Source organism: Bubalus bubalis, chromosome 12 (assembly GCF_019923935.1).
Source record: "Bubalus bubalis isolate 160015118507 breed Murrah chromosome 12, NDDB_SH_1, whole genome shotgun sequence".
NCBI lineage: Eukaryota > Metazoa > Chordata > Mammalia > Artiodactyla > Bovidae > Bubalus > Bubalus bubalis.
The window spans coordinates 38,561,753-38,575,099 of NC_059168.1; the positions used below are offsets into that span (position 1 = coordinate 38,561,753).

The 13,347-nt window shown below is 37.5% G+C and overlaps 1 protein-coding gene across 10 annotated transcripts in view; it reads left to right on the forward strand.

The window, feature by feature from the left end:
- Positions 1-13,347, forward strand: part of CCDC85A (coiled-coil domain containing 85A) — a 226,776-nt gene that overhangs the window by 208,133 nt on the left and 5,296 nt on the right. The window contains exons 4-6 of one of the 10 annotated variants that reach the window (XM_006063679.4): positions 5,507-5,641; positions 8,695-8,814; positions 12,318-12,416. The exons of 4 other annotated variants lie outside the window; for them this stretch is intronic. In XM_006063679.4, coding sequence (XP_006063741.2) covers positions 5,507-5,641; positions 8,695-8,814; positions 12,318-12,416 — 354 coding nt within the window. Of the gene's footprint in view, positions 1-5,506; positions 5,642-8,694; positions 8,815-12,317; positions 12,417-13,347 lie in introns of those variants that run through there. 5 more of the 10 variants (XM_006063680.4, XM_006063681.4, XM_006063682.4 and 2 more) reach the window with 5 other exon arrangements.

The following is a 13,347-nucleotide window of genomic DNA, read 5'->3' on the forward strand; positions in this document are numbered from 1 at the left end:
ATAGCAGGGTCATTCATGCCTGCTTTTTAGGAAAAAAATGGATTTGAATTTTTGGAAAACTGCAGAAAACAAAGCAAAATAGAATTCCTTAGAAAACAGGAAATGACTTTATGAAGGTGGTTGGGAATTGTTCTACCAATTCCTGGATAGAATTTGGGTATCCCCACTTCAGGTTCTGAATTTGCCAGAAATCACTCCAACCAGAATTACTGATGATTATATTCTATAAATCTGTCTTCAAAAAAATAGCATGATTGACAACTGTAGAGCTAGCACAAAACCTTCATTATATTTTACTTGAAGGTCAAAAATGATGGCCAGTCCAGAATACATTATTCCATGACCTGATTTAAAACAAGAAAGTTACTGAAATGAGTAGAAAGTCAATAATCCTGATTCTCAAAGAGTACCTTTTCCTTTAAAATGACAATAAAGTAGTTTATTCATCTGTGAAAATCTGGCTCATATCAGCTCAGTTCAGTTCAGTTGCTCAGTCACGTCCACTCTTTGCGACCCCATGGACTGCAGCATGCCAGGCCTCCCTGTCCATCACCAACTCCCAGAGTTTATTCAGACTCATGTCCATTGAGTCGGTGATGCCATCCAACCATGTCATCCTCTGTTGTCCCCTTCTCCTCCCACCTTCAATCTTTCCCAGTATCAGGGTCTTTTCCAATGAGTCAGTTCTTTGCATCAGGTGACCAAAGTATTGGAGATTCAGCTTCAACATCAGTCCTTCCAATGAATATTCAGGACTGAATTCCTTTAGGATGGACTAGCTGGATCTCATTGCAGTCCAAGAGTCTCTCAAGAGTCTTCTCCAATACCACAGGTCAAAAGCATCAGTTCTTTGGCACTCAGCTTTCTTTATAGTCCAACTCTCACATCCATACATGACTACTGGAAAAACCATAGCCTTGACTAGATGGACCTTTGTTGGCAAAGTAATGTCTGTGCTTTTTAACATGCTGTCTGCTGCTGCTGCTAAGTCACTTCAGTCGTGTCCGACTCTGTGTGACCCCATAGATGGCAGCCTACCAGGCTCCCCCATCCCTGGAATTCTCCAGGCAAGAACACTGGAGTGGGTTGCCATTTCCTTCTCCAATACATGAAAGCGAAAAGTGAAAGTGAAGTCACTCAGTCGTGTCCGACTCGTAGCGACCCCATGGACTGCAGCCTACCAGGCTCCTCTGTCCATGGGATTTTCCAGGCAACAATACTGGAGTGGGTTGCCATTGCCTTCTCCGAATATGCTGTCTAGGTTAGTCATAACTTTTCTTCCAAGAAGCAAGGATGTTTTAACTTAATGACTGCAATCACCATCTGCAGTGATTTTGGAGCCCCCTAAAATAAAGTCTGTCACTGTTTCCACTGTTTCCCCATCTATTTGCCATGAAGTGATGGGACCAGATGCCATCATCTTAGTTTTCTGAATGTTGAGCTTTAAGCCAACTTTTTCACTCTCCACTTTCACTTTCATCAAGAGGCTCTTTACTTCTTTTTCACTTTCTGCCATAAGGGTGGTGTCATCTGCATATCTGAGGTTATTGCTATTTCTCCTGACAATCTTGATCCGAGCCTGTGCTTCATCCAGCCTAGCATTTCACATGATGTACTCTGCATAGAAGTTAAATAAGCAGGGTGACAACATACAGCCTTTATTTACTCCTTTCCCAATCTGCAACCAGTCTGTTGTTCCAAGTCCAGTTCTAACTGTTGCTTCTTGAACTGCATACAAATTTCTCAGAAGACAGGTCAGGTGGTCTGGTATTCCCATCTCTTTCAGAATTTTCCACAGTTTATTGTGATCCACACAGTCAAAGGCTTTGGCATAGTCTATAATGCAGAAATAGATGTTTTTCTGGAACTCTGTTGCTTTTTTGATAATCCAGTGGATGTTGGCAGTTTTATCTCTGGTTCCTCTGCCTTTTCTAAAACCAGATTGAATATCTGGAAGTTCACGGTTCATGTACTGTTGAAGCCTGTCTTGGAGAATTTTGAGCATTACTTTACTAGCGTGTGAGATGAATGTAATTGTGTGGTAGTTTGAACATTCTTTGGCATTTCCTTTCTTTGGGATTGGTATGAATACTGACGTTTTCCAGTCCTGTGACCACTGCTGAGTTTTCCATATTTGCTGGTATATTGAGTGCAGCACTTTCACAGCATCATCTTTCAGGATTTGAAATGGCTCAGCTGGAATTCTATCACCTCCACTAGCTTTGTTTGTAGTGATGCTTCCTAAGACCCACTTGGCTTCACATTCCTGGATGTCTGGCTGTAGGTGAGTGATCACACCATCGTGGTTATCTGGGTCATGAAGATCTTTTTTGTGTAGTTCTTCTGTGTATTCTTGTCACCTCTTCTTGATATTTTCTGCTTTTTTTTAGGTCCGTACCATTTCTGTCCTTTATTGTGCCCATTTTTGCATGAAATATTCCCTTGGGTATCTCTAATTTTCTTGAAGAGATTCTAGTCTTTCCCATTCTGTTGTTTTCCTCTATTTCTTTGCACTGATCACTGAGGAAGACTTTCTTATCTCTCCTTGCTGTTCTTTGGAACTCTGAATTCAAATGGGTATATCTTTCCTTTTCTCCTTCGCTTTTCACTTCTCTTCTTTTCACCACTATTGTAAGACCTCCTCACAAAGCCATTTTTCTTTTTTGCATTTCTTTTTCTTGGGGATGGTCTTGATTCCTGTCTCCTGTACAATGTCATGAACCTCCATCCATAGTTCTTCAGGCAATCTTTCAGATGTAATCCCTTGAATCTATTTGTCATTTCCACTGTATAATCAGGGATTTGATTTAGCTCATACCTGAATGGTCTAGCAGTTTTCCCTACTTCTTCAATTTAAGTCTGAATTTGGCAATAAAGAGTTCATAATCTGCGCCACAGTCCACTCCTGGTTTTGTTTTTGCTGACTATATAGAGCTTCTCCATCTTTGGCTGCAAAGAATGTAATCAATCTGATTTCGGTATTGACCATCTGGTGATGTCCATGTGTTGAGTGTTCTCTTGTGTTGGAAGAGGTGTTTGCTATGACCAGTGTGTTCTCTTGGCAAAACTCTATTGGCCTTTGCCCTGTTTCGTTCTGTACTCCAAGGCCAAATTTTCCTGTTACTCCAAGTATTCGTTGATTTCCTACTTTTGCATTTCAGTCCCCTATATAATGAAAAGGACATCTTTTTTGGGTGTTAGTTCTAGAAGGTCTTGTAGGTCTTCATAAAATCGTTCAGCTTCAGCTTCTTCAGTATTACTGGTTGGAGCATAGACTTGGATTATCGTGATATTGAATGGTTTGCCTTGAAAACGAACAGAGATCATTCTGTCGTTTTTGAGATTGCATCCAGGTACTGCATTTTGGACTCTTTTGTTGACCATGATGGCTACTCCATTTCTTCTAAGGGATTCTTGGCCACAGTAATAGATATAATGGTCAGCTGAGTTAAATTTACTCATTCCAGTCCATTTTAGTTTGCTGATTCCTGAAATGTCGATGATCAGTCTTGCCATCTCCTGTTTGACCACTTCCAATTTGCCTTGATTCATGCACCTGACATTCCAGGTTCCTATGCAATATTGCTCTTTACACCATCAGACTTTGTTTCTATCACCAGTTTCATCCACAACTGTGTGTTAGTTTTGCTTTGGCTCCATCTCTTCATTCTTTCTGGAGTTATTTCTCCACTGATCTCCAGTAGCATATTGGGTACAACCAGTGTCTTATCTTTTTGCCTTTTCATACTGTTCATGGGGCTCTTGAGGCAAGAATACATATATTGCCCCCTTTTATGAGATTAATCCTCTACAATCTGTATTGAGTATGTTTAAAAAGAACCTTTTACCAGATACTGAAAAATGTTGTTATTGCATGTTGTATCAACTTTCTGGAAATGAAAATAAATGACTGCTCCTTCCAGCAGGCCTCTAACTGGTCATAGATATTACCTTAGATTTCATGGTTATTGTAATAAGTTTTGTTACAGTGGAGAGGCATTGGGATTAAATCTCACTACACATTAAATACAAATGAAATAAATTCTTATGTTTTATTTGGTTGTTGGATACAAAAAGCATGAAATCTGTGAGATGTTTAAGTCTTGGAGAGAATGTAGAGCTCATTTGTAAAAAAAAATCTTCATTCATTGCTAATGATCATCCCAGGAACAAAACTGCGCAGATTGGGATAGGGGGTGACTTTTCAGCCATCCACCATATTATAAATTGTTGGATAATTCTTAATGATGGAAATAGACACTGACAGATGATTACTGAGAGAGCAAAGTTTAAATTAGTGTTGATTGAGGAAATGATCATTGTGGTCCAACTGCAAATATATAATTTTCTCTGCTATATGTGAATAATATGTGTGACTTTCTTACTTAATAGGTAACTTGTACTTATTTTGTAGACTCAGAGTAAAATTTTGTGAGTACCAAATGCTGGTCGACATTGCTCCCTTTCTGATTTCACTTCTGACCATGGTATATTTTCTTTATTGTTCAGCCTCCAAAAGTCTGAGAAAAGTAAAAATTAGACCAGTGCTGTTCACCATAAAGCAAATAACAGATTAATGAGAACTAAAAAATTATTTTCTCATTTTAAGTCTCCTAAAATTAACTTAAATATTTGTACACTGGAATTTTTAGACTACATTTGTAAGTTTTCTATATTTCAAAAATTGTTTATTCTTTAGGACATAGCATTCTTAGAAGGTCTTAGTGAAAGCTGGCAGGGAAAGGAAATTATGGACAAATGAGTTAATTTTGTTTCTGATCATTTTAATAAAATTAGTTTGGTCATTGAAAAAACTAGAATTTGGGGATGAAAAATCTTTTTATTTTCTTTTTATGTCAGTTATATGATAGCTCTAGTTACAACCAGTACAGAAACTTAGGAAATGACTGATTAATAGAAATTTTGATAATTATGTATATGCCCCATGTAAAATAGTTTTTTGCAACAGTTCTCTGAGTTCATTATATACTCTTCAGTGTACAGAAATTTTGCTGAGAATTTGATGCAGTGTCAGTTTTTATGAGTATGAATATATCTACCCAACTTGTGTTTCTTAACATAAGGTCTGAGTGCTCCCAAGTACATTTAAATAATTTCTAAGTTCTGAAGATACTGGTTTAAATACTTAGAAGACCTTATGTTAATTCTCTATTTCTCACAAATAAAACCAACAAAATTAAGTTGTATAAATAGCTTCCTTTTCTATTTTTTTGGTAGAATTTTGGCATTATCATCTATCTCTTTTTGATAGCTTGAGAATTAGTTATACCTCTGCCCAAAACTTAAAAAAAAGAATCAATATTAGCTCTTACATACAGGACTTCACTGAGTTTTTTAATGTTCTCCCTTGTTAGAGGTGCATGTTACAGCTTGCCATCGTGGTCATTGTGGTTCATTTCATTAAGCTTCTTGTTCTATCTGCTTTCTTGAGACTTGGGAAACAGCATTTTTCTGAGTGATTGTACTATATTGTTCCAAATATAAGGCCACCCAGAATAGAAGGCAACCTCCAACTAGAAACAGCTCAAATATGGAGAAAGGCTGGGGGCCCAGAGCCCGGCGGGTCTTGCAGTGGTGGCAAGGGTGCCGAGGAATAGGACGATGCCTGCCCACTCTCCCGGTGAGTGAAGATGGGTCAGCTACTGATTTGCCTGTGCGTAACCAGATGGATTCTGTTGCTAGAGGAAAAGTTATGCTGGGGGGAGAGAACAAGTCTGCACACATGAAGGAAAGTCACTGTGTGTCCAGATCAGGGGAGGGAAGGCGGGAATAGAGTCTTTTATCTTCTGAACAGTGCTTTTCCCCCTGAACCTGGGGGTGAAAGTTGAATAACCCCAAACATTGAAGAAGGAGAATGGTACCTACACCTTTTTTTTGAAAAGGGGTTGTCAGTGACCATGAAAATGAACTGTTAGACACCGCCAGAAGTGTCAAGACCAGCTCGGAAAATTATTCCTTGCCCTTTCAAACTGACACCTGACCCAAGCGGTGGTGTGTGCACTGTGTGTGGTCACGTGTAGCTTGAAAACAAGCAACCCCAAAGCTGGGACTCTCATTTCCAATTTCGGTCAGATTTTTTTCTTTTTAAATTCCCAGTCTCCTGAGTCAGCCAAGATACAATTTAAATAAGCAGGCTAAATCTTATTGAAATAAACTCCAAGGGACTCTTTTAAAATATTTTTTGTGCTAGTATTTTACCCAGTAGCATATTTTAAAAAGTACTTCAGTGAAAACATATTCTTCAACTGAGAATATGTATTGATGGAGCCCAGAGCCTAGAGAAAGCCCAGATAAAACTCTACCAATCAGCACTAGAACTCTAAAATTTTATTTTATAGTAACTAAATGAGATGTGACAGAAAGAATGAGGTGCTTGTTTCTGTTATAATCAAGAAAACTATTTAGCATCTATTAGTGTACAACTTAACCTGCATTCAGTAACCTTTGCAGCTACACAAAAACTACATGAAATATGAAACTTTACCTTTCTAATGATGACTAAGTCCATGGCTTGCAAAGCAGATTTGAAGTAGAGCTTGAATCCCTGAATAAGTTGCCTGCCACCACCTCTTCCCCCTTCCCTCACCTATGTAGCTTCCATTGTAGCTTTTGTGATGATGATGGTGGTGAAACTTCTTTAATAAAAGGGTATGTCTTTCTGAGTAGGCAGGACTGTCCTTAAGTCTAAACAATGCTAAATTGCCCAAAGAATGTGGTTTAGGGAAGCTACTTATCATTGATTTCAGAAATTCTCTTAAACCAAATTACCCTGAAAGATAGAGGTCCTGTGCCCAAGGGCAAAGAAGCTAGAATTGGACATGCCTACCACATTTTGCCAGGTCTGGGATTTGAAACAGGCTGGGCAGAAAAGGAAGAATTTGAAGGGTGTTTGTTCCAGAAGGGGAGGGATCTTGCCTGACAAGTTAGATTACCATTCAGAGGAAACAGCACTGCAGTGGTGGAGCCCAAATGGGACATGGATGTGAACTCTGTATAACCTCAGAAAACTTTTCCCAAGAGTTCCTGAGGGTGGTACCGGTAAGGAAGGAGAATAGTAGAGAACCAGAGCTTTTCAGGGAAGAACTTCCTTTAGTTCCTCATTTGTTTTGGAAATATTTGATTTCTACAAAGGAAGAGAATGTCCAAATTTGGTGGTTGGATGGGGGGCATGTGCCTGTTATTAATCATCTTTAAACTTCATATAGATTACTTTCTATTATTTGTTTTAGGTACTCTATGTCTGATATGATTCAAATTACAACAAAACAAACCTTATATTTTTTTCCCAGAGCAGGTTGGGTTGTGACGATTGTATGTCCTATGTCATCACCTGCTATTAATTGCATCATTAATTTCAGTGGCAAACAGAAGCTGGAAGGTCACCTAAATGTCATAATCCATGGCTTCCTCTCCCTGTTGGCTAGTGAGGGTGGGGGCAGGACCTGACCTGATTGCATAGGAAAGAACATGGCCTCAGTTGGCTTGTGAGATGGCAAGGACAGCCTTCAGGGACATATAGATAGAAAGGACAGTGACGAGGGAACGGATAAGATATTCCCAATTCATTATAAATAATAATCTCTGTAAAAATCAATAGCAAGAGTTAATTTCTCTGCCGTTAGCACGGTTTGTGTAAAACCCGTACCTGTAACTATTGCTGTGCTCAGCTTCTCCCACCCATCCCTAAAATGCACAACACAGAAGCGCTTCTGTGGATGCTAGAAAATTAATGTCCCAGATCATTGTTGTTTCTTCCTACCAAGAATCCACATATGCTGCGCCTTCCATGGCTCCTTCTCAGGGGATTAGATTCATAGGGTCAAGTTAAAGGGAACAGTTATTAATCTAGTAGGTATGAAAAAATCTGCAGATTTGTTGATGGATAGAAATTAAAATCTCTCAGACCCTAAAAACAGGAAAATTCCCATTAGATTGTTTTTGCTAGGAGGGTAGAACACTACTGTTCCTTTTCTTTCCTGATCCATTAATATTTTTCCTAAGGAACCCTGGAAAAAGTGACATTTTTACTTTTTCCCATTTCCTGTATGGGCGACTGTGACTCTTGCAGGTCAAATTAATCATGCCCAGGTTCTGACTTCTCAGCAATTCAGTTGAAAAGTCACTAAACTACAAATATATAATTTGCAATCTGTTTTTTTCATTTTTTAAAAGTTCATAAAATAAGAGAATTCTTGAAGAAAATGTTGCATATGGTTAAATCTCTTTGGGAAATGTTCCACCATAGGTAAGGGACACCATTTCTCCAATGTGAAGTATCTGCATTTTCTGAGACATATGGAATATGGCATTTGTCATGCTGAGTGAGCATTTTAACCCAAATGTGGAGTAACTCACAAATTCCCTACTCTTGAGTATCTTTAAGTTTCAAAAATCATTCTTAAAATGTTCTTAATGGGCATTCCTTAGGGGGCATTGCTCTCTTCAGTAAATCAGAGCTGACATCTGGAAATGCATAGAGATGGCTCTTGGTTAGCTTTTTTTTTGCTGGTCAAGCAGCAAGTGTATTCCAATTAACAGGTTGATAGCATCTTATGACAGGCTAGGAAAAAAAAAGCTAATTCTCATTTGGCAGTGAAATTGAATATTTAATGACATCTCTTCAGTTATAAACGACTTTTGTTTTAATAACAAAGTTGTTGATTTTCTACTAAGGGTTCTTTTAGGTTGTCATCTGGGGCTGATGGGAGTAACAGTTCACCCAACTCTCCAGCTAGCTTCAGTGGACATACCACACCTTCTCAGCAGCCTGAACCTGTGGTACACTCTCTTAAGGTAACCAACTGTGTACAACCATTTCTTCAGTACTTCAGTTGTGTTGTGGCTTGTTCACTATAGTCTGGTAATCCTCACGGTCTCGTTTTAACCATAGATACTTTATTTTTTGACCCCTATGGTATACTTTTTTTAATATTAAGTTTTGAAGAATGATTTTAATTTTATAAACTAATAGTGGGTTCGAGTACTTATGGTTGAATTGAATCTCTAATTTTATCATTTTGTTTTGAGTAATGTGATTCATATCTATCTGCATTGAAGTTGAAGTCTGATGTGCATGTATGTGTAAAATATTGTTACAGGTATTTTCTGTGCAATGTTTGTAGCATGGACGTCTTCAAATACAGAACTTAATAGTTAGCCAAAATAACGAAGGATACCATATTTTTCTTTTTGCAACTGAAGTATGTTGTGCAACTTACTAAAAAAAAGTTTTCAAATAAACAAAAGCCTACTCTGTTCATCACTAAGTAGAAATTAAGTCTTCAAAGTCTAGTTAATGCCTCTTTATAGACTATAGAAAATAGACATCTGGTCTTATTCATAAAGATATATTATTTTTGGCTTATAATTAAGATTCTGAAATAAAGAAAGATGTGGCTTAAATTTATCGTTTATTTTTCTTTACCAGTAATGAGCTTTCCAATAAGTAAAATTAATAATATGCAATATGAATATTTACCTAAGAAGAAACTGCAGGCAATAAAAATCATATTAAAACCTGAGACAATTCCTTGAAATTTCATCAGCTCCAAAGTATAAAACACTGTCCTCCAAATTATCTCTAATTCCTAACATGTCACACAGAGTCGGACATGACTGAAGCGATTTAGCATGCATGCATGCGTTGGAGAAGGAAGTGGCATCCCACTCCAGTATTCTTGCCTGGAGAATCCCAGGGACAGAGGAGCCTTGGTGGGCTGCTGTTTATGGAGTCGCACAGAGTCGGACACGACTGAAGCGACTTAGCAACAGCAGCAGCAGCAGCCTTGACTAAACCTTTCTGAGCCATAAAGTAGGTAGAGTGCTTCAGTCCTGCTTTTGCCACATGGATTTCACAACTTTTCTAAAGTTGTTTTGGTTTCAGAATGATTTATCCACAGGCTGATGAAGCACTCTTATGCAGGGGGCCACACTGTCCTTGGCATGCAGAAAAGCAAAGAAGTAGATGAGAACTTCAAAATATTTACTTGACTTGAGGATGATTGTTTTAGCAGTTGATTTAGCTCCCTCATTACATTTTGCTGTAACTTAGATGAAATGAGTGTGCTTCTCCCAAGCACTTACAGATTGCTGATAAGGGGAGGTGGTAGAACTATGCTGGGGGCCAGTTGCAATGAACTTGGTGTTTCCTGTTTCGATTGGGAAACCTCACAAAATGAACAACTGAGGGGAATTTGTGGGAAGGCACACCAGAATGAGGGGCCCTCCCTGCCCTTTGTCTGACAGCTGCTGGTTTATCAACTAGCTTGCTCTTAGCAACAGCATTTGGATACTGTTTAGTATGAACAGCATGCTAAACAAGCTGTTACTTGAGCATAAATCAGGCACTAGCAATCTGAAAGCACTTTAGAAATGGAAAAATGAAGGAGTGGCTTCAAGCCTGTAGTATTGGTATCTACACATGCTCCAGAAATGACACACTGCCCTGCTTTCCAAACTGAAGCCTGTTTCAGCCCATTGCCTTATTCAATTACAAGTGCGGTTGGAATCAGATCAGTGTAGTGGGTCACACTGCCATCTTTCCCTGGTTTCTCAACGCAGCTGTGGTAGTATGGCCTAAAAGGAAGGGGAGGGCAAGGAAGAGCTCTTCAGTTTTCTCCAAATTCATATAAAATTTTATCTTGAGAGGAAGATATTATGTTATAATCAGAACACATTAAGTGTCCTCACTTGGCTGATGGGTAGTGCTGAGCAACTAAAGCACCTTGATTGAGTAACTGGAGGCTCTTGAATATAGAATGCATTTGCTTCCATGAGTTGAGACAGAAATATGTGCAAGCATAGCCTCTGGGAAACGCATCTTTGGAATACCTCAACATAAAAAAAAATGTAGCCCCTTGACATGTTTTGTTTTTAAAAGGCTACCAATCTAGAGCTGATTTATATCATTTTTTTCTGTTCTGAAAGTAGTAGTTGAAACAGTGGCTCAGTTTCTCATCTTCTCGTAAAGTTTTAAAAATTTCTAAACTTTAATAAACTCCATGGTCATAGTTTGGGGGAAAGAGTTGTAAATCAACGTGAGGAATTAGTCCACTTGAAATACGCCACATTTTTCTTGCTTTAAAATTCATAACTATTAATTGGAGCTTCACTTCATTTAGCAGAAATTAACTGATTTGAAGTACACGTCTCTCAGGTGCATAATAAATCGAATTTGTGGGCAAATGAGCTTGTTCCAAGGACTGCCTTAAGTTTTCTATGAATATTCATTGGGCATCATCAATAATTTCCTCTAAGTATAAAAAGAATGTGAACTGACTCTGTAGGGTTCTGCTTCAGGCCTTTAAGTGTGGATTCTCAGGTGACGCCTTTAGGTGTGGCCATCAGCGTTGACCGTGGCAATAGAACCAAGGGGTTTAGCAGTGTTATAGTTCAGTCTGGATTATACAGGAGCTTTTAGGAAAAGCATTTTTTTAATACTACATCAGTGATTTGATTTAGAAGCTGATGTAGAGAAAAATAACAAACAGCACTCAAGGCCAAAGTTTTGTCTTGTTTTGTCCTATATAGAGTATTGACATGAAACTTTTAAAGACATTTTGAACAGAATCTTATTCTCAATTCATTTAGGAATAATTTAGAGAGGTAGAATCTAAAATTGTTTAAAAACATCTCATTCTCAGATGAAAAATGAAAAATACTTAGTGTTGCTCACATATTTTCACAACTGGGGAGCCATTGCTTCTCTTTGATTTTGTCAAAGAGCTGTCTCCATAGTCCTGTCCTAGGCACTAGGAACACAGCCAGGCAAGAACTCTGAGGTCAGTAACATTCATGTTAAAAGTTCTTATGGGTTCTGACAAGTTTCACCTGTCACTATTATCCTTTTTAGTCATTTTTTCTGTAGGCCGTGTCTACATATCATTTGGACTGTTGAGTAATATAATTAATTACATGCCAGTCTTTACAATGGAGCAAGATTTATTGACTATCTCCAAATGGTTGACAGTCAGCTTTATCTTAATGACCAAATTAACTAATGCATCTAATTATTTTGGACATGAATGAATTCAATTGACTATTAGTGATGCAGTAGATTGCTCTTAATGGCCATTTGAAAATCAAGTAGAATTGACTCCAGATAGCTTTCAGAACAATCAACTCTTTTAAAAGATTTTGCCATATACTAACCTACTCTGATATGCAGACATGGAAAAAACTAAGGTTTTTTTTTTTTTTTTCTTTTTACAAAGTGGAGCTCCTTGATGATTTTTATTCATAACTAACAAACTTTTTTTTTCCATGTGAAATTTGCTTTTCTTTTTCAACAAATCCAGGTCTTGGATGTTCAGGAAACTATAGATCGTCAACAGGGTAAAGAGTATGAACATGACCTTAGTGAGACAGAAAAAGCTATAGTCAGAGAAATGTGCAATGTAAGTTTAATGTGCTTTATTGTGTATTCTGTGTTGAAAGCCTCATCATAGCTTAGATTTTGCTTCATGAATACCTACTTTTAAAATGCTGGCCAAATGCCTTTATATTTTTATGTAAAAGTAAAACCAGACCTTGATTTTCTTTAGTAAATGTTATTGTAGTATTTTTTAACACAATAATCATGTAAAATATGCAGGTGAGCAAGAATCAGCCAATTCTGTGTTCCAGAATGAACTGTGAAAGTTTCTGAACAATAAATTTCCTAAAATGTTACTAGTTTTGATAAAATAAATCAGTTTCCATTTCATAGTTTTCCTTAAAGAGCAGTGTTTAAAAACCTATGATAAACAAAGAAAACACAGCCTTCTGCAGATTATTTGTAGCAATACTTGGGGAAAAAAATCACCATCTTAATATTGGGTTGGCCATAAAGTTTGTTCTTTTTTTTCCATAGAAATTGGAATGAACTTCCTAGCCAATCCAATAGGTAATATTTGCTAAGTTCTTCATTCTTATGAGGTGTGCTTCATGTCATGCCCAGCAGTATCTCAAAATAGTAAGAGATAGATATGAACTTAAGAGATAAACACACAGAAATCTACCTATGAAATCACAGAAATACAGTGGGAAAAAAAAAAAAAAAGAAGACATGCTATTTTCACAATGCTTAGCCTATGTAATCATTATTGAGGTTTGGATTTGATTAATCTTAATTTTAATTTTTGAGTAATATGCTTTGGATATATCATTTAATCAAGAATATAATTTGTGGAATTTATTTAAAAACTAAGTAGAATATGATGGGGAAGACATTTGTTAAAAAGCAGAAATTCATGGTCAGTTATTTTAAGCTTTGATTTGAATTGGTGTTCATTATACTTTTATCCTTTGTTCATTAGGATATCAAAATTGCTTAGAAATACCCTTCAG